The following is a 26,196-nucleotide window of genomic DNA, read 5'->3' as shown; positions in this document are numbered from 1 at the left end:
AATGTATAAAGCACCGTAATCATCTTATCAGTCTCATTTTCACCCAAAAAAATATTTAAAAATAAAATAAAGCAAGTAAATCTTGAATTTACGGTGGCGCGTGATTACGTCACTGGAAGTTGTTAGCAGTCTGGAATTGCAGCTTGTGATCAGAACTGTTGCGCTCTATCTGTTATCGTCATTATTCTCATTCAGAGTTTGCTTCGTGTACAATTCACAGAGGGCACGAGAAAAGAATAGGAATCTAGGAAGGCCCAGGGAAGCACTTTAAAACTGTACGTGTGAGCTACGATAGTTAACAGGCTGCAAAAGTCCATTGCATGCCTCAGTTTCAGGCTGTTTCTCATCAGGGCGTGCATGTGCGTGAGTGTGTGTGCGTGTGCCTGTGTGTGTGTGCGTGCGTGCACGCGCGCGTGCCGGTAAGGGTAGTTACCGGCAGGAGGGTTAGTTAGGGAGGTTAGTTGATCGAAAAGTAGATATTCGATCTAAAAAGTTTGAGCACCCCTGCTCTATATAAATAAAGCTGTATTGTATTGTGTTGCCTTCAGCGTAGCTCCATCTAGTGGATATGTAGCACAACCGCAGCTACTATTGTAGCTTTATTTTTATGCACCTTATAATACGGCGCACCCTATATATGAGTTATATACAACAGTTTTAAAATAGGCCATTCACTGAAGGCGCACCTTATACTCCAAAGCGCGTTATAGTGCGGAAAATACGGTCAGTAGCTCTCCTGTTGCAGACCAACTGTGGTTCGAAGCAGCCATTTTGAAGTGCATAAAACGACGTCACTGCACATTACGCCAAGACAGATGTGCAGACAGAACTTCCTGGGTACTTGGATTGTCATGTATACAGTCAAACCAAGGCCACTTGACTCCTCTCGCCTTCCTTACACGAGGAAGTGACGCTTCCTCGGGTAGACGAGGAAGTGATGCTTCCTCGTGTAGTGTTTCATTGTGAGCAGACGTGTTCAATAAAGATTTTTTTTTTAAAAAGAGGGTGGTTTCGGTTTTCGAACAAATCGGTTTTCGAACAGCCTTCTGGAACGGATTATGGTCGAAAACCGAGGTATGAATGTATATGATGTCTGATGAGATTAAGGTTAATCTTTTGAATAAAGCCCACACTAAAAAAAGGGGGGTCTGTGAGCTGTATGATTGTAATTCTCTATTGATTGGCTGCTTCATCAAGTCCCGAAGATCTCTCCTCCTGTGTAGACTCTCCTTTTGATAATGGCTAAATCAGGCTTGGCCTTAATTTCAAACTACAGACAACCACATGCAAAAAAAAAAAAAATACACTGACACAGGTTTATATCTAACATTTATGACAAATAACTCACCAAGAACAGGCGTGTGATAGACCTGATAGTAGTCCTGCCCAATCGATGTTGTAGGAGTGGAGTTACTGATGCTGTCCATATCCGTGTTTTCCAAACATCGATTTCTAGCAGACTGCTGCTCCAGACTGAAGAGAGAGGATGTCCAAGTACAGAAACAATGGGGCTTCTTGAACACGGCAAGCGGGAGCTCCTACAAGGCAGATGCACAAATGAGCATGTATTTCATGACTCATCCGGTTTATTTACAATGTATCACTCGGACCCCAAGTGGTGAAACACACCTCCCTAATATTTTCTCACACGTTCATTGGTAACACCAAATGCTCTACTTTGTTTTTTAAACTCATCCTACTCATCAGTAGGCATCTCTGGAAGGGTAACAGACAACCGATCCGAAGGGTAGGGGCATAGATACAGTACATGAGGTCCGCCAGAACCTCATTTACATATTAAATGCAGGTAGCCATTTATGTTGCAAGTTGTCACACTGGCAAAAAGAAATTAAAATTCTCCGGGAATGCACGGCTTCCTGCTTCCTTTTCCATGTTTTAAAGAAAACAGGAGGAGCTGCGTTGATTGATAGCGAATGGACTGCGAAGTGTTCACGCTCACAATGGCGCAAATTGCCATTTTTTTAAATGTACCGGTTTGAGCGTGTCTGTGAAATTACCAACACCCGGTCAAACCCGACTCAACGGATATTTATGGAATGTGGTGCACCAACTTGTGCATGTTACAAAAAACAGAGCCTTCAGTGTCCAGTAACTAGGGTGAACACTCCATGGAAAACTTATCAAAAAGTTTTGCATAATTACACAGACACACTCACTGTGATAATTAATCCCATACAGTCATGAAAAATATTTTTACATGCCATTCCATCTTTGGGAGGGGACCAAGCTGCCTGCAGGATGTCACTATAGAGATTATATCTTTCTCATTAGAGGAACAAAAAGGCTGATCCGATGCAAAATTCCAGAAGCTGTCTCCATGTAATAGGCCAGGGGTGGGTAATTCATTCATTTTCCAAACGGGACACGGGACATGTGAGACAACTGGAACAGTTGTTAAGGCCCACCCTAAAATGTTAACCTCAATTGTGTTCCTTGCGATACATATATTTTTTTAAAAATCCTCGTCTCACCCCCCCCTCAGGTGGTGTCCGTCCCTCATTCAGCTCGGGTCCTCTACCAGAGGCCAGGAAGCTTGAGGGTTCTGCGCAGTATCCTTGCTGTTCCCAGCACTGCACATTTCTGGACTGAGATGTCTGATGTTGTTCCCGGGATCTGTTGCAACCATTCGTCTAGTTTGGGGGTCACTGCCCCGAGTGCTCCGACCACCACAGGCACGACTGTCACCTTTAGCTTCCAGGCTCTCTCCAGCTCCTCTCTGAGCCCTAGGTATTTTTTGAGTTTCTCGTGTTCCTTCTTTTTGATGTTTCCATCATTTGGGACCGTTACATCCACTACAACGGCTTTCCTCTGCCCTTTATCTATGATCACGATATCTGGTTGGTTCGCCATTACCATCTTGTCAGTCTGGATCTGGAAGTCCCACAGGATCTTCGCTCTGTTATTCTCCACCACCTTCGGAGGTGTTTCCCATGTTGACCTTCGGGTTTCCAGTCCATACTCCGATGTTTCGGTAGACTATGCCAGCCACCTGGTTATGGCATTCCATGTAGGCTTTCCCTGCCAGCATCTTACACCCTGCAGTTATGTGTTGGATCGTCTCAGGTGCCTCTTTGCACAACCGACACCTTGGGTCTTGTCTGGTGTGTATAGCTGGGCCTCAATGGCTCTGGTGCTCAGGGCCTGCTCCTGAGCAGCCAGGATGAGTGCCTCTGTGCTGTCCTTCAGGCCAGCCCTCTCTAGCCACCGATAGGACTTCTTGAGATCAGCCACTTCAGTTATGGTCCGGTGTTACCTCCTGTGTAGGGGCTTGTCCTCCCATGATGGTACTTCTACCAGCGCCTCATAATCTTCTCTTCCTCACTGTCTGAGACATTCTCTCTCTTAACGTCCGTGGTCTGAATCTCTTCCTTTGGCCACCTTATTATTCCTGCAGGGTATCTGATCACTGGCAGGGCATAGCTGTTTATTGCCCAGGTCTTATTCTTGCCATTGAGCTGGCTTCTTAGGACTTGCCTCACTCACTGGAGGTATTTGGCCATAGCCGCTTTCCTTGTTGCCAGTTCGAGGTTGCCATTGGCTTGTGGTATACCGAGGTACTTGTAGCTGTCCTCGATGTCTGCTATTATTCCTTCAGGGAGTGAGACCCCTTCAGTGCGGACTACCTTTCCTCTCTTAGTCACCATCTGACTACTTTTTCAAGCCCGAATGACATCCCGATGTCGCTGCTGTAGATCCTGGTTGTGTGGATCAGGGAATCTAAGTCCCTTTCACTCTTAGCATACAGCTTTATGTCATCCATGTAGAGGAGGTGACTGATCGTAGCTCCATTTCTGAGGCAGTATCCATAGCCTGTCTTGGTGTTACTTAGCTTAGGGGGTTCAGTCCTATGCAGAACAGCAGTGGGGAGATTGCATCACCTTGGTATATGCCACATTTGATGGACACTTGGGTAAGTTGCTTGCCATTGGCTTCAAGTGTGGTTTTCCACATACTCATCGAGTTTGCAATGAAGGCTTTTAGGGTCCTGTTCACCTTATACAACTCCAAGCATTCAGTGATCCATGTATGTGGCATCGAGTCATAGGCTTTCTTGTAATCAATCCAGGCTGTGCACAGGTTGGTACGTCGGGACCTGCAGTCTTGTGCGACTGTTCTGTCAACCAGGAGCTGATGTTTGGCTCCACTGGTATCTCTACCAATGCCCTTCTGTGCTTCGCTCATGTATTGATCCATGTGTCCACTTATCTTAGCTGCAATGATGCCTGACATGAGCTTCCATGTTGTGGAGAGACAGGTTATTGGTCGATAGTTGGATGGGACCTTTGGGGATCCTTCATGATCAGGATCGTTCGCCCTTCGGTTAGCCATCCTGGGTGAGTCCCATCCCTCAGCAGCTGGTTCATTTGTGCTGCTAGGCGCTCATGGAGTGCTGTGAGTTTCTTTAGCCAGTAGGTGTGGACCATGTCCGGGCCTGGTGCTGTCCAGTTCTTCATATCTGAGACTCTTTCCTGTATGTCTGCCACTGTTATGGTAACTGGGTTCTGTTCAGGGAGGTTGCTGTGCTCCTCTCTCAGGGTCACCAGCCATTGTGCACTGCTGTTATGTGGAACTTCCTTCTCCCATATGCCTTTCCATTCCCTTTCAGTTTCCAGTCTTGGTGGGTCAGCTCTGTTGTTAGGACCCTGCCACTGAGCATATACTTTCGCAGGTTGTGTTGCGAACAGCCTGTTTATTCGTCTGGCCTCATTCTTTCGTGCACCTCTTTAGGCGGCTAGACAAGGCTTGGAGCCTTTGTTTGGCAGTTTCGAGTGCTTCAGGTATGGTCATCTGGATGTACCTCTCGGGTATCGGCCTTTTCATCACACCTCTCTGGGCCTCCGTCAATTGACTCACATCTTTCCGAGCCGCCTTGATCATATTTTATGTTCTATTTTTACTTAATATAGATTGTGAGGGCATGCCAGAGACTGTGGGCTATGGCTGGGTAAGTCTGTCACGGGCAAAACAAGGTTCACGACAGTGGCCAAGTCTTTAGGGATAAGAAATGTATTCAAACCTGGTCGGTGCAAGTCTCGATGCAGGACTGTGAAGTTAGATTGGTTTGAATTGAGTGAATTGGGAAGTTGTTGGTCGTGTTGTTCCCCAACTTGAAGCAGCCTCGCTGGTGAGCATTCCTGACTGTGGCAAAAGCAAGGAATAACAAAAAAAACCCCACACAAATATAACCATTAGATTTCAGGTTTTAACTCTATATTTTCATAGACTTTGAGGCCTTTGTAAGATTTTATTTGGTGCATGGTGGGAAAAAAAAGGTGAACTGAACTCTTGGCTACATAGTTCACACGGATGACACGCTAAATCATTGTGATCATCATGTAAACATGCACAATTATTTTTGGAAACGCACAAATTTCAACAACTTGCAATATTTAAAACCGAAATGAGAGAGTGCTGAATCCAACCAGGTGGGAAATCGATGTGAATTATTTCCCGAGCTGAGAAAAACACTCAAGGCTTGTTTGTATGAATCCTCAATGGGCATGGCGGCCGGATAAAAAGAGATGGAACATATTTTTCAAGGATTTAAAGATGGCCTGAGGACACAAGTGGATTGAGAAGGCCAAGGCTACTGCTGTTGAATTGCTTTGTCAGCAAGTTGACGTTGACATACTTTATGCCGGCCCTTGAGAGAGTGCATCCAGATAGAAACATTCCTCATCAGATGAAGAAGCACACTTGTGCTTCAAGTAGGGCGACTGTGTGACAGTGTCCCCCCCACCACCCAGACCAATCTGTTCAGCAGCATGCAGAGATCTTGTCTCATTAGCCTCAACTTAGGTTGTAGCGGTGATAAAAGACGCTGAAAATATGGAAAATTTAGTGGTTAGTCCGTCTCAGAGTGAAAATGTTCGACTCTCGACTGCAGCCTTCTCTCCCTTAAGTTTTCTCCGAGTACACTGACTTCCCGCCGCATTTCAAAAACATCCATATTCGATTAAAATTGAGTACTCCAAACTGTCGGTGTGCGATTGTGAGTGTAGATGGGGTTTTTTTTGTCCATACTGTATCTCTCCTCAAGTTAACTGGGATAGGCTGCATATGGACTCCGCTGTGTTCACTGCGATCATAAAGAGGATGGAAAACAAACATGGTTGGATTGACATTACGATATTAGTTATTTTTATATTTGACAATTTTCTAATTTAACCCTTTCATGCACCCTGTAACCTGATAACATGATAAGCTGCAGTAGCAGCTGTCCCTGAAAGGGTTAATGGAAATGGCATGGCTGTAACAGGAAACAATTTGTCTTGTACATGCATCGCATGATATCAGCGCTGCTTGGGATATGTTTGATTTTTCACATTATTTTCTTTGTATCAAATATTCACAAACATTGAAACTGACGTATACGCCTTTGTCCAATTTCGAGTATTCAGTGCACATTACGCGCTGTAATGCATTCGGCCTGACCGATGGAAAGGTCAGATGGCATAACAGATACCACCGTCAAATATGTAAGGTACTGCAATGCCATCTGACTGGGGGTGAAAAAACCCCTCTGTCGTGAAATGTGTGTTAAATTGCGGTACTTTCAGTGTTGTTTCCTTTAATGATGTTAATTTATTTTTATGTGTCACAGACGCGACTTTGATGAGCCACTATACTTAGCGTGCATGGTGATCGACTGGTTAAAACGTCCGCCTCACACTGCACTGTGTGTGGAGACTGCATGTTCTCCCCGTACCTGCGTGGGTTTTCTCCGGGTATACCGGTTTCCTCTCACATTCCAAAAACATGTATGGCAGGTTAATGGAACACTCAAAATTTTCCAAAGGTATGAGTGTGAGCGCGAATGGTTGTATGTCTATGTGTGCCTTGTGATTGGCTAGCAGCCAGCTCAGGGGGTCCCCCGCCTACTGCTCGAAGACAGCTGGGGTTGGCTCCAGCCCGCCCCGCGACCATTGTGAGGATAAAGCGCATTAGAAAATGGATGGTTGGATGGATGTTGTGGTTGGTGGTCTACACAGAAAGTTCCAAATAAAAAGATGTTGGTGAGTCAGGAATGGGATAGAGTGAATGTTTTCCATTAATATTTTCAAAGTTTGATGATATTTTTTCAATGTCTATTTTTTTGGCGCCAACGCCATTACTTTTTGGTTTAGTCCCACTCATTCCATTTTTCTTTCAACGCATTTAAAATGTGTGCCAATGATATGGAAATGTTCACAATGGATCGCGAGATTCCACTGTACAGGTACTTTAATTTCCACTTACATTTTTTCTTCCCTAAACTGAGGTTAATTCCACTTTATTTTCCTATGTGCTCATTGTGTGCAAAGAATCAAGAAACGCCTTTTCATTTTCACTCAGGATGACTTGACTCACATTTTCGGTGACCGGGCATCTGCTCCTGCACCTTGTAAATGGAGAGACGTCCCACGCCACCACAAGGAGAACCCCTTTCACCCCGGCATGCCAGACTACAATCCTCCTCGGCAACCTGCGGGCTGTTGATTCTGTTCCCACAGTGACATTCGGCGCCATACTCCAAACCTGCAAACTGATACCCACTAACAGCACACACCCGCACAAAAAAAAAAATATATATATATATCTCCAGTAATTATTACAATTTATCACCCAAAGAAAAGCCAGTCAATAACCTTCAGGCTAAGTACACTCCGCAGGACATTTGTGATTATTTCAATACATCCCTTGTGTCAAATCTCCTCTCATCTAATCTATAGTACATGATGTGATCGTTACAGCACATCCGCCTTTACTCATCTAGCAAATTCTTTTTTTGAGCTATAACACCTGTCATCTGTAGGCTGCTGCGACTCATTCTCACCACTTCCCTCGTTATCCTCTGTTCTTAGGCAAAGACAGAGACCTCATCAAACCTGACCTTTACATAGTTGCATTTGGCGCTTCCTCGTAAATTGCCTTGACTTTTTAGTTTTTGCCAGTCGCAGTAATTGGCCCAGTCGGTTAACGAGCAGGATTTCAGTCGGTGTGAATCAGGAGTGAAAGAGGGGCCAAGGGGCTATGTGAAGGAGGTTTGGCTGCTTGTTTGAGCAGTGAGCGGCAAATCTGCATTCATCTCAGGTGTTAAAGTCTTAAACGGAATAATTCCTTTCTTGATTTCGCTTTGAAGAAATCCACCTGCTTCTCTCTTTTTTTTTTAATGCAGTCATGCTCTCCTCGAAGATTTCGTGTAGTGTCGCTGCTCTAGCAGCAAGCCGTTGATGTCATCAAATGAAGCTCTCAAAAACACCCACACGCATGTACACACACGCACACACACACCTGGCCAGTTCTTACTTTTGCAACAGATCCGGCCTTATATTTGCTTCTTTCACCCCGCCTCATCTTTTACTGTCATCTAGCCACCTGGCGCTCCGCTGGCTCAACACACAGGAGGCTTTCATGAAGGAGACTGAGAGCCAGAGCATTTACTCAAACAGCAGGGCTTCTGTGGTCCCCCCCAATAGAGGCTCCATGAAAAAAAAACCATTACCTTTCTGAGCAGGTGTCTTGACACAGAGAGCTGGTCATTTTCCGCAGGTCATAAAGCATAACTCCTCCAAGGGCTCGCTCGGTGATGTTGTGCAGGAAGCAACCAATGTAGGTCCCTATATGGATCAGAAATGTTTTTAATAGTAATTAAATGGCTCCAACCACTATCATATCGAGTACACATTGAGGAACCTATAATTTATTTTTTCTTGGGAAGTCTATGACTACAAATAGAGTAGTTTGATTCCTAATGAGTATCACTGCATATATCTGAAGCACACGTATGTCAACAATTCCTGCTTGGCAATGACTCCACAGTAAATTTCATAGTTGTTAAGTTACAGACATACCTAAAAGCAGGGCTGCTCAATACGCCGATCGCTATCGACCGGTAGCTTGCGGACTGGTACCAAGTCGATCGTGAGAGGTTAAGAGAGGGAAAAAAAGCCGAATCCAAAACATTGGTGTGTCTGTGTGCGTGTCATTAATATGATATATTTTTGTGTCAGCGCACACTGCACCTTTAGCATCCCATCAGTCTCACTTTCAAATATATGTATTTCAAATATAATATATAAATATAAATAAATAATAATATAAAGAAAAAAAAATCACCTTTAACTCATTCAGTACCAGCCAATTCTGGACCAAGTCTGAAAAAACGTTTAAAAACGTCTTTGGGAGTGAATGAGTTATTAGCGGTCAGCAATCTGCAATTGAAGCTTGCCATCAGAGCTGTTGCAATACAGTCTATACATATATCTATTTTTTTTTAATTCTTATTCCCATTCAAAGTTTATTTCATGTACAATTCACAGATGGTACTGACAAAGAATGGCAATCTGGATCACCCAGAGACGCATTTTAAAACGGTACACATGAGGTAGAATTGTTAGCACGCTACAAAAGTGCGTCCCGAGCCTCCTCGTCAGGTCTTGACGAAGGTAGGCAGTGATTTCCTTTTCACAAACCCACAAACTCCTCCGTCTAGTTTATTTTTCGGTTTCATTCATCTAGGGGCCGTTATGGCCGTTGCTCATTTTGGCATGCGTGTGTAAGTGCATGGGTGTGTGTAGCAAAGGAGGCGATCGTGTGAGGTTTATTGATCAAAAAGTAGATCTTTGGTCAAAAAAGGTTAGGCACGCCTGCCTTAAAGTAACGTGCTTTTCCAACAATGAATTTCAGAATTTGTAATCTTTCACAGAGCGAGGTTATGATTGATAATTTTCAGGTCTCTGTTTGAATTCTACATCATTCAGACAAGTGCTTTCAGGAAATAGCTACCTCAGAGTGCTCTTTGGCCTGCCCGTCACCAATGACTCATTGACTAAAGACCTGTTCAAATGTTTCCTGTTCACATATCAGCATCCACTTCTTTTTCGCTGTTGTGGCCCACACCAGAGGGAGAAGCCGGAGCCAATTACTATGACGAGTGATGCTAAATACAGCAGTATTGATAATTACAATATGAAATACTAAAATCCATTTGTCACAGCGGACTGACACGCTGTCAATTATTCCCACTCCCAATAATTCCATGTTGACACACACGCCTTTAGCTTGACTTGGTTGCCTTTGTCTCAACCCCTTCATGCACTGTCAGGTTAGTCCAAATTGACACTCAAGAATAACCAAAAGGAGGAGACAGGAGACTCGATTCTGGTACCAGGAGGGAACGAGGAGAGCGTTCGGTTTCAGTTCTCCACACGGAACCCTAACGATCTCCCCCTTCACCCCCTCATTTATTGGGAAAAGCTACTACATAGGTGTGTCCAACCTAAAGGGTGGGGGCTGTTGAACACACTCTGAACTTGTTTGACTATGTGTGTGTATGTGAGTGCAAGTTACGTACATGTGTGCAAATAGACATAAACATCCCGTTGCAGCTGGTGTTGATGGCTCCATTCACGGTTCAGCCTTGCTCGCTGTTTAGTCTTAACAGTTATCTCTTCCCAGCCACGTCCTCGGAAAGGTGGTTGCGACCCTAACTTCTCACACGGTACAGCAAGCAAAAGTGAGCACATAATGAAGAGCATATAATGATTATAGATGTGAGTAAATAATAAAGGATAAATCTTTATTGAAAGCATAAGCGTTCTTCATTGCAGGCAAAGCAAACTAATGATTGCAAGCATAAGCGTTCTTCTTTGCAAGCAAAATCAAACTATACTGACAGGCAGAAGCATTCTTCATTGCGAGCATAAAATGACGACACGAGAATCAACCGAATAATACGTGAATGTATGATTACTAAACAATAATAAATCCAACATGCACCCAGTAACCTGATAACATGATAAGATGTCCACTGCAGTAATCGCTGTGCCTGCACGGGTTAACTCTGGCACTGATAATTACCTCAAACAATACCAGCGCAGTGTTTGTAAAGTATAACGCGTATGCAATGATAAAATAACATATTCGTATACTTGCAGTAATGTGAATGTATTTAGCAACAAAACAAAAAAAAATAAACCCCAGCAGATAGAATGGTTTAATGCATAATAGGCTTTGACAGACTATTACGATACACTGGCAAGATTAAGGCTCCTTCCAAAATGTCATCCAAATTCAGCCTTTGATGGTATCCTTTTTTTTCCATAGCCGATACATAAAAGTCGTCCTTTCAAGACAGTGTGTAGCGTGAAATGTGTGTTTGTGTTTTCTTCAGTTTCTTCAAAAGACATAATTTATTGTCTTTCCCCTTGGGGATGACACTGTCATATTTTTAGTCTATATGTTACGTTTTACTCATTCAAGAGCTACACGCCGTGAAGAAAAGATTTTTTGTCTTTGGGGTGCCTGGAATGCATTCTGTGTTGACATTTAAATGTATTTCAGAAGCTCTCCCAAGAGACTTTTTTCTAAGATGCTTTTGCTTTTAACATTTGAAGGATACGACGGTTTGAGCTTCTATTTTTTTTTATTTTTCTCTCTTACTACTAACATAAAACGAGATTGCTGCCAAGGGCCAGAGAGTGACTCCAGGGTGTTGGTGAAGATAAATGGAGGGTGAAAGCATGTGGCATCAAGGTGGGGAGAAAGCAGCAGAGCTTTGAATCTTGTGGTGCCTACCATGCACCAGTGTACGGAATTCATGAATTCACTTTGCGAGAAATATCAGCCAGTCAGAGCAATAGGAGCTCAAAGCTCAGGTTCCACCAAGCAATACTGTTTGACACTCAAAACTTGGGTGTTTGTGTTGTTAGAAATTGTGTTGGGTGCCGAAATAACATCCGTTATCCCATTTTTGAACACACTTGTATAAGATAAGCAACCTCCAAAGGTATGGGACCGAAATGGTGGTGCAAAGCACGCTGCAGTGCAGTGATTGGAGAAAACTCCAGCTATGCGCACAGTCGAACTGCATCGACTTCCACATTCCATCCGTTTCTTATCATTACAATTTCAATAACTTCCAGGAATTCACGCATTGCAGTTCAAAGCTAGTATTTTTCTTATTCCAAAAATTCCCAGTATTCCCCAAAATTTAACATGTTCAACCAAAAATCCGAATTCATTCCCAACGGGGACATTCAACATCATAGATTCAAATCATTCTTATTTGAATTTCAAAACAATCAGCTCATTCAATTCACCTTGGGAACAATTTTCATCTTGCCAAAAAAGCAGGATTCGGATTCTCCATCAAGAGCCATTGAGATCCACCAAGTGCAAAAGTCCACTCATCCATCCATCCATTATCCTCACGAGGGTCACGCACCTGCTGGAGCCTATCCCAGCTGTCTTTGGCCAATCGGCAGGGGACACCCTAAACTAGTTGCCAGCAAATCGCATGGCCCACATAGACGAAAAACCATTCGTGCTCATAATCAGACAAATTACAGTGTTCCATTAACCTGATATGCATGTTTTTGGAATGTCGAAAGAAACTGGCGTACCCGGAGAAAACCCACGCAGGCACAGGGGGGAAAATGCAAACTCTACAAAGGAAGGCCGGATCCCAGATTTGAACGCCGGATCTCTGTAACTGCGAGGCGGACGTGCTTACAAGTCATCCACAGTGCTGCCCTACTGGTAACCAGTGTTTACCAGTAATTTAGCAAGGGAAAAAAACAAACCAAAAAAAGAACCTTTTTTGGGGGGGACAAGAGTCTGCACTCCTGCTATGCCAGCAAACGGTGTCATGTTGCGGTTCTATGCGATGCTGGCCAACACCATGAGATTGGCAAGCCACTTCTCAGTCCGTAACTCCTCTTGCAATTTCCTCTGTGTCTGCAGACCGGGATCCTGCAGTTCTGAACCTGCCATCTTTCCTTCTCTAATCTTATCTAACTCTTCAGAATTTGAAGATTATGGCTCAAAATTATATGACTTCATTCCGAGGTGAGCAGCCATCATTTCAGAAGTAGGGACACACACAACAGAAGGAAAGTCATTTTAAATCATTTTCGTTGCCTTTCGCTTTGTCCTCCAGAACATTATACACAATATCAATGTGTTACAGTCTCAACAATTGAATTTACAATGCTTGTTTGGAATTTTTTTTGCCCCTCACAACGTCTGTCTGTGTCTCTCATTTTCTGTCTGTGTGATCGCTCGTCAAGCTCAGAGAATTGCAGAAGTGTTGGGGGCATGTCCCTTTGTTCTCCTCAAATATGTCTCCGCTTGTTCTGGTTTTTGTCTCCGAATCAGGTGTGCGTTTGTGCGTTTTTCCCAGTGAGGTTTATCTCATTTGTGGCAGTTTCCAATTATTCATGATTTTGGTCACTAAATGTCCTCTGTCCTTTTTTTTTTGGTTACCAGTTTGGCCATCTATTTGGGGGTGTGGCCATCACATTCATGCTGCTTCAGCATGTCATGCATCTATTTTTTTCTACTCTTTGCCTTTATTTTAAATCTAAATATTTTATGAGGATACCCGAAACACTTGCTTTGTCTTCACTGTTCCCACCTTGTCTTTTGGGTCCAGTACAGATTGATTGATCCCCAGGTGAGAGATTGAAAGTAAACATTCAAGGTGAATTCGTTTTTCTCCCTTGAAAATTTCAAGCATATATCTTGTGTGGTGATTTTGTGTGTGTGTGTGTGTGTGTGTGTATGTGTGTGTGTGTGTGTGTGTGTGTGTGTGTGTGTGTGTGTGTGTGTGTGAGTGAGTTAGTAAAAATGTCCCCATTTATCAATTAAACACAATGAATTGCTTCAGTTTATTGTCCAATAATTTCAATGTCTTTCAACAACGTATTTTTTTGCTTCAGTTCCATCAAGACTCTTTCCGCCAGGTCTTTTAGACACATATGGCAAACATTTGTGTGGGAAAATAAATAAATAAATGGGCTAACCTTGGGGACCATTAGAATTAGCACTGTTTGGGAAAAAAATCAAGTCAGTTTCATTTTTATCATGCAGTCACAGAATAAAACATCTCAAGTCTTTTTTTTTAATGGTGGAGTGAAGGTTGCAGCACACAGGACGAATGAATCTTCATCCCTTCCAAAGGCAATGACCAACAAGTACTCTTAAATTAGCTGCGAAGTGTGGAGCCAAGCTTATCGTGGGAGGGACACTGTCAAGACATCTCTTGAAAGTCTGAAATTGAAATTTGGATTCCTTTTGCCAAGTAATCCAAAACAGATTCCTATTCCTCGGTACTGTATGTGTTTGTTCATCTTTTGAATTCCCGGTACCTCGCTCATTGAGAAGCGTGACAAGGAGACCAACCACTTTGGCAACAGGGGCAAGAGAACTCCTCTTCAATGAAAAACTGTTGCATTCAAGGATTAAAAAGAGACTGGATGGAGGAAGCATTTTGCATGTCGATGCATCAGTTTAGGTTCCAGTGTTAGCCCACCAACCCACCCATCAGCCGCTTTAATCAAAATGAAGATGCGGCCAAAGGCATTTGCAGCTGGGCTTAATGGAGGGAAATGGCCCAAACTCTCGGACTGAATAAAAATGAGAGTGCTTGGGTCTGATACTGTGCTGCCTTCTTAAATGCTAAGACAGATGGCTGGATATGATTCTCCCCTGCAGGATTGGATGAAAAATACGAACGATATGACCAAAGAAAAGAGCATGCACCAAGCGGAACTCCCTTCTCTGTTGTTGACCGCGTTTCAAATATTTCTGGCGATCGGTGATGCAAATCATCAAACCGCAGCAGACGGAGTCTCATTACATGCCGCGTTAGACCAGGTCGGGGTCAGACCCTAAAACTCCAATTACCCAGCAGGTTACGAGCAAGTAAATCTCATTTGCATGTGCCAGTGAAGCTCATTGACTTTTTTTGTAAAAGAGAATATTTGCTAAAAAAAAAACAACAACAAACAAAACAAATGCTTCGTAGCTATGCTGCAACTTTGAAAAGATTATTATAATTTTTACCTTCACACATCTCTGTATTATTTGTGACGTGAATTTATTGATGACATAAAGGCATTTTTGACTGATCGCATCAAATTATAGAGCCCCGTTTATTGTGTTGGATTTCTGTGGGTAGAGCTACAGAAAACAATACTGTACCTTTTCCATCAAATAAAATGTTTTGGTACTTATTTTGACACTGTGTCTACTGGTGTAAAGATGAGGAATAAAGCAATTGCCGTATTTTCTGCTCTATAAGGCACACCTAAATTTCATTCACTTTCCTCAAAAGCCGACAGTGCGCCTTATAATCCAATGTGCTTGATTTCTTGTATTTAGTATATTACATGTTCTGAAAACCACTTTGTTATAGCTGTCGCGGTTGTGAAATCTCAATCTAAATAAAACTGTATTGTATTGTATTCTCTTTAGCATAGCTCCATCTAGTGAATGCATCATACAACCGCATCCACTAGTGTCGCTTCTATTTTATGAGTCTAATAATGCGGTGCACCCCATATCTGAAAACAGTTTTAAAATAGGACATTTACTAACGTTACACCTAATACAATGAAGTTCTTTATAGTGCGGAAAATAAGGTACATGAAACACATATTAAATTGACATATTGGATTGAAGTGATCCAAGATGGCCGCTTGTGCGCCAGTGTGTTCGGCGACGCTCCTGCCATTTCGGGTTTTTTTACTTTTCGCAATGCTTGTTACCTCCCTAACAGCGTCTCGGTTGGTTTATGATCGCCGATCGTTGTTATTGATTCAACAACACGTCGGAGATTCGGCCGCGTTTTGGCAAGACGGTGGTGGAAAGACGCTACCTCCGTTCTTGGCTAACCTGCCGGCTGATCTCTTCCGCGTTCGCTCGCTCCCTTCACGAAAGCGCCGAAAGCGCCGCCGCGGCAAACGCAGTGGTCAGCTCGTGAAACTGAAACGGGATCTGAGACACACTTCGATCGCTCCGGCGTGGTGTGCCCTCGACCCCGTCGCCTCGTGCTTGCTAACAGTCGTTGGCTCTCCCATCGTGCCACGGCATTTCTACCCTGCGCGCCTTTCTCGGGGAGGAATTCAGCGAAACCTTTTGAGGGAATTCCCCCGGGCTCGGCGATTGACAGAGGGAAGCCCTCCCATTGCTACTTCCACAAGGATCGCGTTGTTAAACGCCCGGTCGCTGACGAACAAGACCCATATTCTGAGGGAGTATTTTCTTTCCAATGACTTGGATTTTTTGTGTCTGACGGAGACTTGGGCAGGTACCGGTGAGTACAAAGCTTTGATTGAATTGTTACCACCTGACTGTGATTTCCTCAATACCCCGAGGACATCAGGACGTGGTGGAGGTACGGTAAGCATTTTTAAGAACAATTTCAAATGTAAACGGTGCACATTCACCACATCTGCCAACAGCTTTGAAGCAACCTTCTTTGAAGTTGGTCGTGTTTTCCCGGTGCTTTGTGCTGTCATTTACCGTCCTCCTAAATACAACAAAGACTTTTTAAGCGACTTTTCAAGCTTTCTTGCGGAAATCAGGCTGAGATATGATCGTATTCTCCTAATGGGGGATTTTAATATCCATGTATGTTGTCCGGAAAAAACGCTAGCAAAAGACTTCTTAAGACTTATCGACTCTTTTAATTTTGTGCAGTATGTGACCAGCCCGACACACGAACAAGGACATATTTTAGACCTTGTCCTTGCTCATGGTATAACGGTGTCAAATCTGGAAGTCCTTGAAAATGGAATTTCTGATCACATGGCAGTTTTATTTGACGTAGTCTTATCGCATGCTGCTGTGAAATCTGGCGCTCCTAGTTGTAAACGCCGAATTTTTAACCCTCACACTGCTAGTCGTTTCTCTGATGCCTTTAATAACCTTTGCGTACCCTCGTCTAACACAGAGGAACTCACCTCTTGGTTCGACTCGTCATGCCGGGCCATCCTGGATTTGGTGGCTCCTTCAAAAATTGTGCTGCCAAAGCCTAAACCCGAGCCATGGTTTAACGACATTACCCGCGCAGCTAGGCAGGAGTGTCGCAAAGCTGAACGCAAGTGGAAAAGAGACAAATTGCATGTCTCTTCTCAAATTTGGAAAGACAGCTGGCGTATCTACCAGCTCACAGTAAAAGAAGCCAAAAGAGAATATCTGTCGGACCTTATTCTAGCCAACGGTCACAACCCTCGTGCACTATTTAAAACGATAGATTCTGTACTCAAACCCCCTCTGTCTACTTGCTCGGATTCTTCAGCCGAGATGTGCAACAGATTCCTTCAGTTCTTTATTGATAAGGTCTCTACAGCTAGGATTCCGGTCCCAAATACCGCATCTGACCCCTCTGTCCATGTTCCATGTTCAGCTGTCCTAAATTCTTTTGATACTGTGTCCTTGGCGCTTTTGGAGGATGTAGTTCGCCAGACGAAGCCATCTGGCTCCCCTTGCGACTCTCTTCCCCCACGCTTCTTTCAGGAGGTTCTCCCGAGTGTTGGTGCATCGGTCTTGGATATCATCAACAGCAGCCTTTCTTCTGGTGTAGTTCCCCAACAGTTTAAACATGCTGTGGTCCAACCCTTGATCAAGAAACCTGGTCTTGATCCAGATGAGCTGTCAAGTTACAGACCCATTTCCAAACTGCCTTTCATTTCCAAAATTCTGGAAAAAGTGGTGCACATGCAGTTGAAACTTTTCTTGGATGAACATAACATCTTGGAGGTCTTCCAGTCAGGTTTCAAGACGATGCATAGCACGGAGTCAGCCCTGTTACGCGTTTCTAATGACATCCTCCTGGCAAATGACTCTGGAGACCACGTGTGTCTGGTTTTATTGGACTTAACTGCAGCATTTGATACAGTGGATCACAGTATTCTGCTGACTCGTTTGCAGCACTTGGTGGGCATTGGCGGGAGTGCTCTTGATTGGTTTAGGTCCTATCTAGCTGACAGGACCTTTTGTGTCAGCCTTGGCTGCTCTGAATCACGCACTGCTCCCCTGTCATGTGGTGTTCCACAGGACTCAATTCTGGGGCCTCTGCTGTTCTCGCTGTATCTGCTCCCATTGGGTTCCATCTTAAGGAAACATGGTATTCCTTTCCACTGCTATGCAGATGACTGCCAGATCTATGTCCCACTGAGCAAGAAAGACACCTTCTCATTAAGGCCACTCCTATCCTGTCTGGAAGAAATCAAAACCTGGATGGCACAAAATTTCTTGAAGTTCAATGAAAAGAAGACAGAGGTGATATTGTTTGGCCCCAGTGGACCTTGTACATTCCATCCTGTAGACTTGGGCCCCCTATCTCCTTATCTGAAATCAACGGTCTCAAATTTGGGACTTAAACTGGACAGTGATTTCAAACTCGATCGGCAAATTGGTGCCGTTGTTAAATCCAGCTTCTTTCACCTTAGACAGCTGGCCAAAATAAAACCTTTCCTCTCACATGAACACTTTGAGACAGTAATTCATGCCTTTGTCACATCCCGGCTCGATTACTGCAACGCCCTGTACTTTGGAGTCAGCCAGTCCTCCATCAAGCGCCTTCAGCTGGTACAGAATGCCGCTGCTCGCCTCTTGACTGGTACTCGTAAGAGGGAGCATATAACTCCTACTTTGGCATCCCTTCACTGGCTCCCCATTCATTTTAGAATTATTTTTAAGATCCTCCTCTTTGTTTTCAAATCTCTGAATAATCTCGCGCCACCTTACCTCTCTGAGCTCATACGCCCCTACACCCCTGCCCGGCGCCTCAGGTCTGTGGACCAGTCTTTGCTAGACGTACCAAGAACTAAACTGAGGCTCAGAGGGGATCGAGCCTTTTCTGTTGCTGGTCCATCTCTCTGGAATGACCTCCCACTGAACATTCGGCAAGCCTCCTCGCTGCCCATCTTTAAAGCCCTCCTCAAAACTCACTTGTATTCTTTGGCGTTTGACTCAGCATGACTTAGATTTGCTATTGGTTTTACTGCTTGGTGCTTTCTACCTCCTTATTACTTATTACTTATTACTGATTCGTCTTACTGTTTATTGTATATGTTAAATCGCTCCATGTACAGCACTTTGTATGCAGCGATGGCTGTTTTGAAAGTGCTCTATAAATACTGTTGACTTGACTTGACTTGACTTGATTAAAAAAGAAGCCCTTCTTCAAAATGATGTCAGGTTTGATTAAAAGCAAATGCTAAATAATGCCTTTACTTTTGCACTGTACATAATCCAAACCCTCAGATATGTGACAAATCATTACTCTGAGCGTGGCATTGTGTGCATCAAATGCCAATGCACTTGAGTATTTTTACATGAAAGCGGTTCTCCCAGATTGCTAGTTGTAGAATGATGGCTTTAGTCATTCAGCTTTCACGACACATTCCAATGGCATCGAATCACAACTCCAGCATCACTCCTGAAATGTTTTAATCCTCCTTTCATCCCCCGTTTCTAAATTTTTTTGAATCAAATGGGATGCAATGTATTTTAACACGGGGTCATGTGGGTATGACTTGGCTGAAAGCGTTGTCCTTCCTGCATTCCCCTCAATGCATTGAGGTTGCTAGGTAACCAGCAGAGACTTCACCAAGTTCCTTATCCCAGCATGAGAGCCGGTCCAACTCTTCTCTGAATACTGGGCTTTAACCTACACATGCACTCATCGACCTTTTTTTAAATCGCATTCTTTTAATTTTGATTTTTAAAGTGACTTACAAGGAACCCAATGATGCCTTCTTCTTTTTTTGTTCTTTCACAAAGAACACAAGCTACAAAAAATATTTACCAATGTATTACAAAATAAATACATACTTGTAAATAAACATGGTGAAAATGTAGTCATCTTTCCAGAATGTTTTACAGGGTGAAAATGTTAAAGATGACGCAAGGCAACTTTTTTCAGTGGTAAATTAAACGTCCTTTTCCTTCTGAATGAACGCAAACATTCAGCAAATTCAATGTAATATTTCAGGATGATTTCCATGCAATTGGCATTTGCTGACAAGAAGACAGAACTGACTAACTTAATCTAATAGCAATTGCTGAAATAGCACGTCATCAGATGATAAACCTTTATTTTAGAAAATTGAAATAGCTTATTTCATTAAAGCCCGACCGAGATTGTGGACGTTATGATAAGCAATGTCATTTTAACATTGTCCGTTTTGCACTTTGACTGTCTTGTATTGCTTTTCTGATTCAAGTTTTACAACGTGTATACTGAAGTTTTTTTATTCCACAGAGAAATATGTTTCATTTAACACATCTGTTCAAATTAACATGTCTGACTGGCTAAGTCAGGGGTTGGCAACCCAAAATGTTGATGAAAGAGCCATATTGGGGAGATATATATATATATATATCGCAAATAATTAAAAGCCTTGTCATGAACACATGCTGTATGTATCTATATTAGTGACATTAGCCTACTATCAGCATGACTAAGTTGGCTAGAAATATAAAAGCATTCGTGATTAAATGTGTTTTCCCCTGCAGTTCATCCTGTAGAGGAGGAGTGCCCAAACCTTTTTGACGGAAGATCTACTTTTCGATCAACAAACCTCCCGTGATCGACCCGTTTACGCACACGCAGGCATACGCACACACTTACACACTCATGCCGTAATGAACAACAGCCAATATGGCCGCTGAGATGAACGAGGCACGGGATGCACTTTCGTTGCGTGCTAACTATCGTAGCTCACGTGTACCATTTAAAAATGCTTCTCTCGGCTGGCCAGATTCCCATTCTTTGCAAGTACCCTCGATAAATTGTCCAAGAATGGCTGGGGAGGAGGGGGGGGGGGGGGTGTTCACAACAGTGCCCTGACTGACATCCTACCCTGCAAATAGAAATGTATCACAGGCTACAACGCAAATCCTCGTTGACGAAATATTGAAATTTAATATTTATTCGACACATTTTTACGGTATCGGAAAACGTTAATAATGTTTGTGTCATGTTTGTTCTCTTATCAAAACCATATTAAATCTTTTTACATTTTCAAACATTTTTGAAAAAGGTCCAGGGAGCCACTGGGGGGCGGTAAAGAGACGCATGCGGTTCTTGAGCCGCGGATTGCCGACCCCCGGGCTAAGTAATCAACAAAAGATTACTGCAAATTAACCCATCCATGCACCAATAATGATAACCTGTAACCTGATAACCTGTCCACTATAGTAACCGCTGTCTCTGAAAGGGTTAAGTACTCGCCTACCTGCCCATGGCAAATGAAAATATCTTGTTGCCGTCTGTGTTTATAAGTGATATCACGATAGGAGTGGCTTGTGTTTTATCCCTCAGGCGACTTCACCTACAAGCCACAATGTATCTGTGTAATTAAAGGCTGTGTTCGAGTTACACTTCTTTGATAAGAACCTTTGCCAGGTGGCAGTTATTAAAACTGATTTCTTTCCAGGCCTTGGCATTTTTCATCGGTATTACTCCTCAGTGACTCAGTAATTGTCTGCTCTCTTGAAAACAAAAATGGTTTCAGAGCTCCGGTGGGAGGCTTTTAAGAATGAGCCGGGCGAGCAAACGTTCCACTAGAGGTAATTCCATAGGATTCGTCATCTCAGCTAAAATGCTCAAAGCATTGATGGACAAGGGAAAGAAATCTTCAATTAAAGATCAATTAAAGATGGTATTTAATTGTGCCGGCTCGGGCTGAACAGTAATTGGGAAAATATGTCATGCAAGAAAATAAGTAGGCTAAATGTATTCTTTGCCAATTAACCCTTTCATGCACCAAAAATAACTTGTAACCTGATATCATGATAAACTGTCCACTGCAGTAACCACTGTGCCTGAAAGGGTTAATTTTAAAAACTTACTTTTTAAAAAAAATATAAAACAGGACTTTTTTTACAGTTATGTTGTGTAAGTAAAGCATTATATCTATTATTTAAGGCTATTTAGGATTAGTACAAATCCGCCTGTTTTAGTATTGGACATCGATGCACATTTAAGGTCAGATAAAAGCGTGCAATTCCATATGAAACGCATCGCACATATACGGTACAGCCTGAGTACCAGCTTCTTGACAGCGGAACCTTGTGAGGGGATCATTTTAAATGTCACTGTGAGGACTACAATCTAAAATAAATAAATAAAAATCGAAAGCCTCTGCATCCGAAAAGCATCCTAAACATTCCCAGGTCATGATTATCTGCTCATGAATGAACAATAAAGACTGCTGTGAAGGTGTTCTGTGAGCCCCCTTGTATTACCGCAGCCTCGGGCTATCTTCACAGTCGGACACATTTCAACAAGAACATACAACGAACCATCTTATAATATTTCAGAGCAAAATCACTGTCTCGCTCCAGACAGCAGCACAATGATATTTAAATGTCATGCGTCTTCCTTTTCATTGCATGATTTTTTTCACATTTGATGAAACAAGAGAGATGCACTTTCCGTCAATAGGGCTACATTTTGGATCGACAGCGAGCGAGAGTGAGGTAAATGAGTGGTTGGGTTGCTTGGTTGCTAAGTAGACACTCAATAAAACTAGATAATGGATTGGTAGAAAATGGATTGGTTTATTTGGTCAGATGTGGATAGGCGAATACACGGTAACATTTGGAGAGTAGTTTTTACAGTGTGTTTTTATTCCTCTAACTGAGTTGTATTTAAATATATTTAAGTACAATGGCCTCCCCCGGCCACCACATCAGGAGAAAATCTTCAAAAGGGAGCAAATCTCTTCATTGACAGTACCGGAAGCTCGACCCCCTACTCTTATCAGTGGAAAACATGGGTGAGCAAAGTATGTTTGTCCTTGTCAAATAAACGTTTATCTTAATCATTTGGTGTATAATTAATCCACTCCTCTGAGTAAAATTTATTCTGGTTATTTGACGCTCGGCGGCCCGGTGGTTGACTGGTGAGTGCGTTGGCCTCACAGTGCAGAGGTGCGAGGTTCAATTCTGGCTCCGGCCTTCCTGTGTGGAGTTTGCATGTTCTCCCTGTGCCTGTGTGGGTTTTCTCCGGGTACTCCGGTTTCCTCCCACATTCCAAAGACATGCATGGCAGGCTGATTGAACACAAAAAATTGTCCCTATGTGTGAGTGTGAGCATGGATGTTTGTTCGTCTATCTGTTCCCTGCGATCGGCAGGCAATCAGTTCAGTGTGTACCCTGCCTACTGCTTGACGACGGCTGGGATGGGCTCCAGCACGCCCCACGGCCCTTGTGAGGATAAATGGATCAGAAAATGGATGCTTATTTGACACTCTTCCAAGTATCATTTTTACTCTGTTTAGACTGGGAACAAAACCACTCTTTTTTCAGAGTATGACTTTCTTAGAGTAAAACTGTGTCGGTAGGTCAGTGGAGAACTAAGTGATACTGAGTGGTTGAGTAGATGGATGGATACCTTTATGGGTGGGCTTCTTTCGAACAGGACCTGCATTCTCTGGACTCTCCGTGAATGTACCATGAAACCAGTGGTGATGCAGGTGTTGGCCTCTCAGGCCTCGGGAGGCGGGCCAGTGTTGCTCCGACTTGGCGGCAGCTCCAGATGGAAAGTGTACTGCGGCCCATCTGGAGCGTGCCCTCACACCCGAGCCTGCAGTCCCAAGGGTGGTCGGAGGTGCCGCAAGCGACAGCAAGGGAGGAAACGCGAGGAGGCTTGGCTGGGCTACTCGGACGTTGGAGTGTTGCATGAGCAGGATGCTGCCTGCCATGAGATAGGCGATGCCCAAGCACAGCAGCAGCATTTGCGCCTGCTTCAAGGGGCAGAGCAGTCTGGAGAGCAGCACTGCCATGCCTGCTTCCGTTACAGTCTCTCATCAAAGAGGAAGGCCATTTCATGGATTAGGTGCGAGAATGACAGATCTAGTAACCTACTTACAACTTCATAATCTTGGCAGGAGCTGCAGCATTTGGCAGTGTCACAGACATTTAGTCTCGGTCCTTCGTTGGCACACAGTCCAACGGTGCTGCTGGAACAATGGATGCGTCACGGCACAGGGGGATTTGATATGCCGGTCTGTGGTCACTGACTCCAGGAGGATCCTTGAGGGAGACACACACGAAGGCACATAATACAATATATGCGGCTGCATTTAAAGCAAAGAGGACGTAATACTGTTAGCGAGCATACTCAAAAAGAAAAGTATTTTCCAGGAGGATGAGAAACACAGTGCATGTTGATATTTGGTTTGTGTTTGTGTCTTGCAACGTCTTGCAACATCTCCCCCCGGCACACTCACATTTTCCGTGCATTGAATATTTTTAACGTCAGTGTTTTGGGGAGAAATTTTGGCGTTTAATTGTTACGATTTTTTCCCCCCCAATGCATATCAGTGGGCGTCAATTATAGTATAGGCAATTTTTTGGCTATTTGTGGGCCGGTCCCAAGAGGTTGACTGTACAGTAAATAAACCAGTTATCGTATTTGTTAAACTCGCTCCTCGTGTGCAGCCTAATTATTTTCAATGTTCTTTTGTTTATTCATGAGATTGCGTTCTGTTACACAATTCCGAAAACACACGGACGCGGTGCGATTTCATCAACCTTCCATAACATTTTTAATCTGGATTATTTTTCAGTGCAGATGTTCCATTTACTTGCAGCAGCGTTTTATGATGTGTATCTCCCCGACACTATCTCTGCAATTTGAGACTCAGGAAAATTACATCATGTAATGAAAAAGAAAAACAGTCTGCAAAGCGCATTAGGTGTGCCTATGAACTGAGGTTTATCACTGCAGGCTGACCTCTTCCATTTGTATGCATTTGGAGATAAATTCTGTAATATTTTACAACATGATTTGAAATAGAGATGTTTAAAATGCACTTTCAAAAGCCTCTTCCGTCCCACATCCGATGTATTTATTTATTTATTTATTATTTTTTTTTTGTAAAGCCCAAAGAGATTCCCATGAAACAAAGTCCCCTTCATCTCAATTCTCTTGCTGCCTCACTTGAGCAGACACTGCACCCACAAAAAGTCGGGGTGCGGTGCTCCAGAGGACAGACGCAACAGTTTGCCGAACAAGTTAGCATCAACTCCACATCAGATACATTAAATTCGCATTCGAGCATCGTCCTTCCCTATGTTTTGTGTCAAGCGGTTGGAATGACGGGAGCTCGACGGGGAACGAAGCAAACACAGAGTAGATGTACACGTCACATATTAAAATAAAAATTAAAAAATCAGCAATTTACATCAATCCGCCTCCCTCGCGATTACGCAATACGTGAATGTTTGAACACAAAGATTACCTTAAATCGCGTGTATCCACGAACGGCAGCGATCACTTTCTTGGGTTAATGCCGTCCTGCCTCGCTCCGGTCACCTATTTTATATAATCTCCCTCTCTCTCTTTCGCTCTTGCTCTCTTCTCTCTCCCGCTCTTGCTCTCACGCGCTCTGAGACGTTTACACGGCGATAGAATGTACTGTAGGCTACCGTGTGTGTGCGTGTGCGTCTGTGTGTGTTGGGGGGTGGGGGGCAGCTTGACTGTGCAAACGGGTGAGTCGTGTTCAGTAGTCATCACGGCGTTCGACACGACGCCGTATCCGTCGCAGCGATCAAACAAGCTCGACGCGCCACCGACACCTCAGTGAGTTGTCAAGAGGGGTGGGGGCGGGGGGGGGGGGGGGGGGTATCAAGACCTCCAGCGCACTAACAGTCGACTTTGTGGAATCAAGGTCTGATTAGGAGCAGCAAAAGAAGAAGAAACAACAACCCGAATCTCAGCCTGGTTGAATTGCTGCATCACTGATCTTGAAACTCGTCCATATGTTCGGGTTTAGTACTATGGTTTGGGTGAAACACAAAGTGGACTTAACCATGAGTCATAGATGACGCATTAAATCAGTCGACCATGTGTGACCCAGTTGACGGCTTTGCAGTTCAGCGCTTCTCTGCACGAACGGATCAAAGGAAAGAGTGAAAAGCAAAGTGCATGAGTGACCTTCAAACTAAGCCTTCAAAAACCAAAATGGCCTGGACACAAGCGCCGGCGTGGTGTCGTCAACGACGCAACCGTGTGCATCGCCGGTCTTTTATAGGGAGCTATTCAAATGTTAATTTGTCCGCTGAGTCTGGGAGTGTGTGAATAAAATAAAATCATATGAAGAAAGTGAGAAATGCTGTGGGGGATTTTTCCCTCAATTCAGTTTGAAGACTTCTCTCAGTGTGGGGACAGTCATGGTGGATGGATGTTGAAATGTGAACGATTCACATTCCCGGGGAAAGGGTGCATTTTCCCTTCTTCAATTCCTCTTCCATTTTTCTTTTGTTAAATGCCCCCCACCCCCAGGATAAATTCTCCACAAACGCTGCTGTATTAATGTCACATGCAAACACACATATGGGGTTTAACTCTTAGGGGTATCTCGAAAGTTCATCATCTGACACATCTTT

The 26,196-nt window shown here is 43.6% G+C and overlaps 1 protein-coding gene across 1 annotated transcript in view; it reads right to left on the bottom strand.

The window, feature by feature from the left end:
• wscd1b (WSC domain containing 1b) overlaps positions 1 to 25,338 on the bottom strand; it is a 30,830-nt gene extending 5,492 nt beyond the window's left edge. Inside the window, exons 1-6 of the mRNA XM_052046256.1 lie at positions 25,050 to 25,338; positions 23,198 to 23,838; positions 8,507 to 8,621; positions 7,372 to 7,556; positions 5,039 to 5,160; positions 1,349 to 1,538 (exon numbers count right to left, since the gene is read on the bottom strand). Coding sequence (XP_051902216.1) covers positions 1,349 to 1,538; positions 5,039 to 5,160; positions 7,372 to 7,556; positions 8,507 to 8,621; positions 23,198 to 23,588 — 1,003 coding nt within the window. The 5' untranslated portion in view covers positions 23,589 to 23,838; positions 25,050 to 25,338. The remainder of the gene's footprint in view (positions 1 to 1,348; positions 1,539 to 5,038; positions 5,161 to 7,371; positions 7,557 to 8,506; positions 8,622 to 23,197; positions 23,839 to 25,049) is intronic.
• Between the last annotated feature and the right edge of the window lie 858 nt (positions 25,339 to 26,196).

Source organism: Hippocampus zosterae, chromosome 16 (assembly GCF_025434085.1).
Source record: "Hippocampus zosterae strain Florida chromosome 16, ASM2543408v3, whole genome shotgun sequence".
NCBI lineage: Eukaryota > Metazoa > Chordata > Actinopteri > Syngnathiformes > Syngnathidae > Hippocampus > Hippocampus zosterae.
The sequence above is the reverse complement of the archived record's forward strand: the minus strand, read 5'-3'. Positions and strand labels throughout refer to the sequence as shown.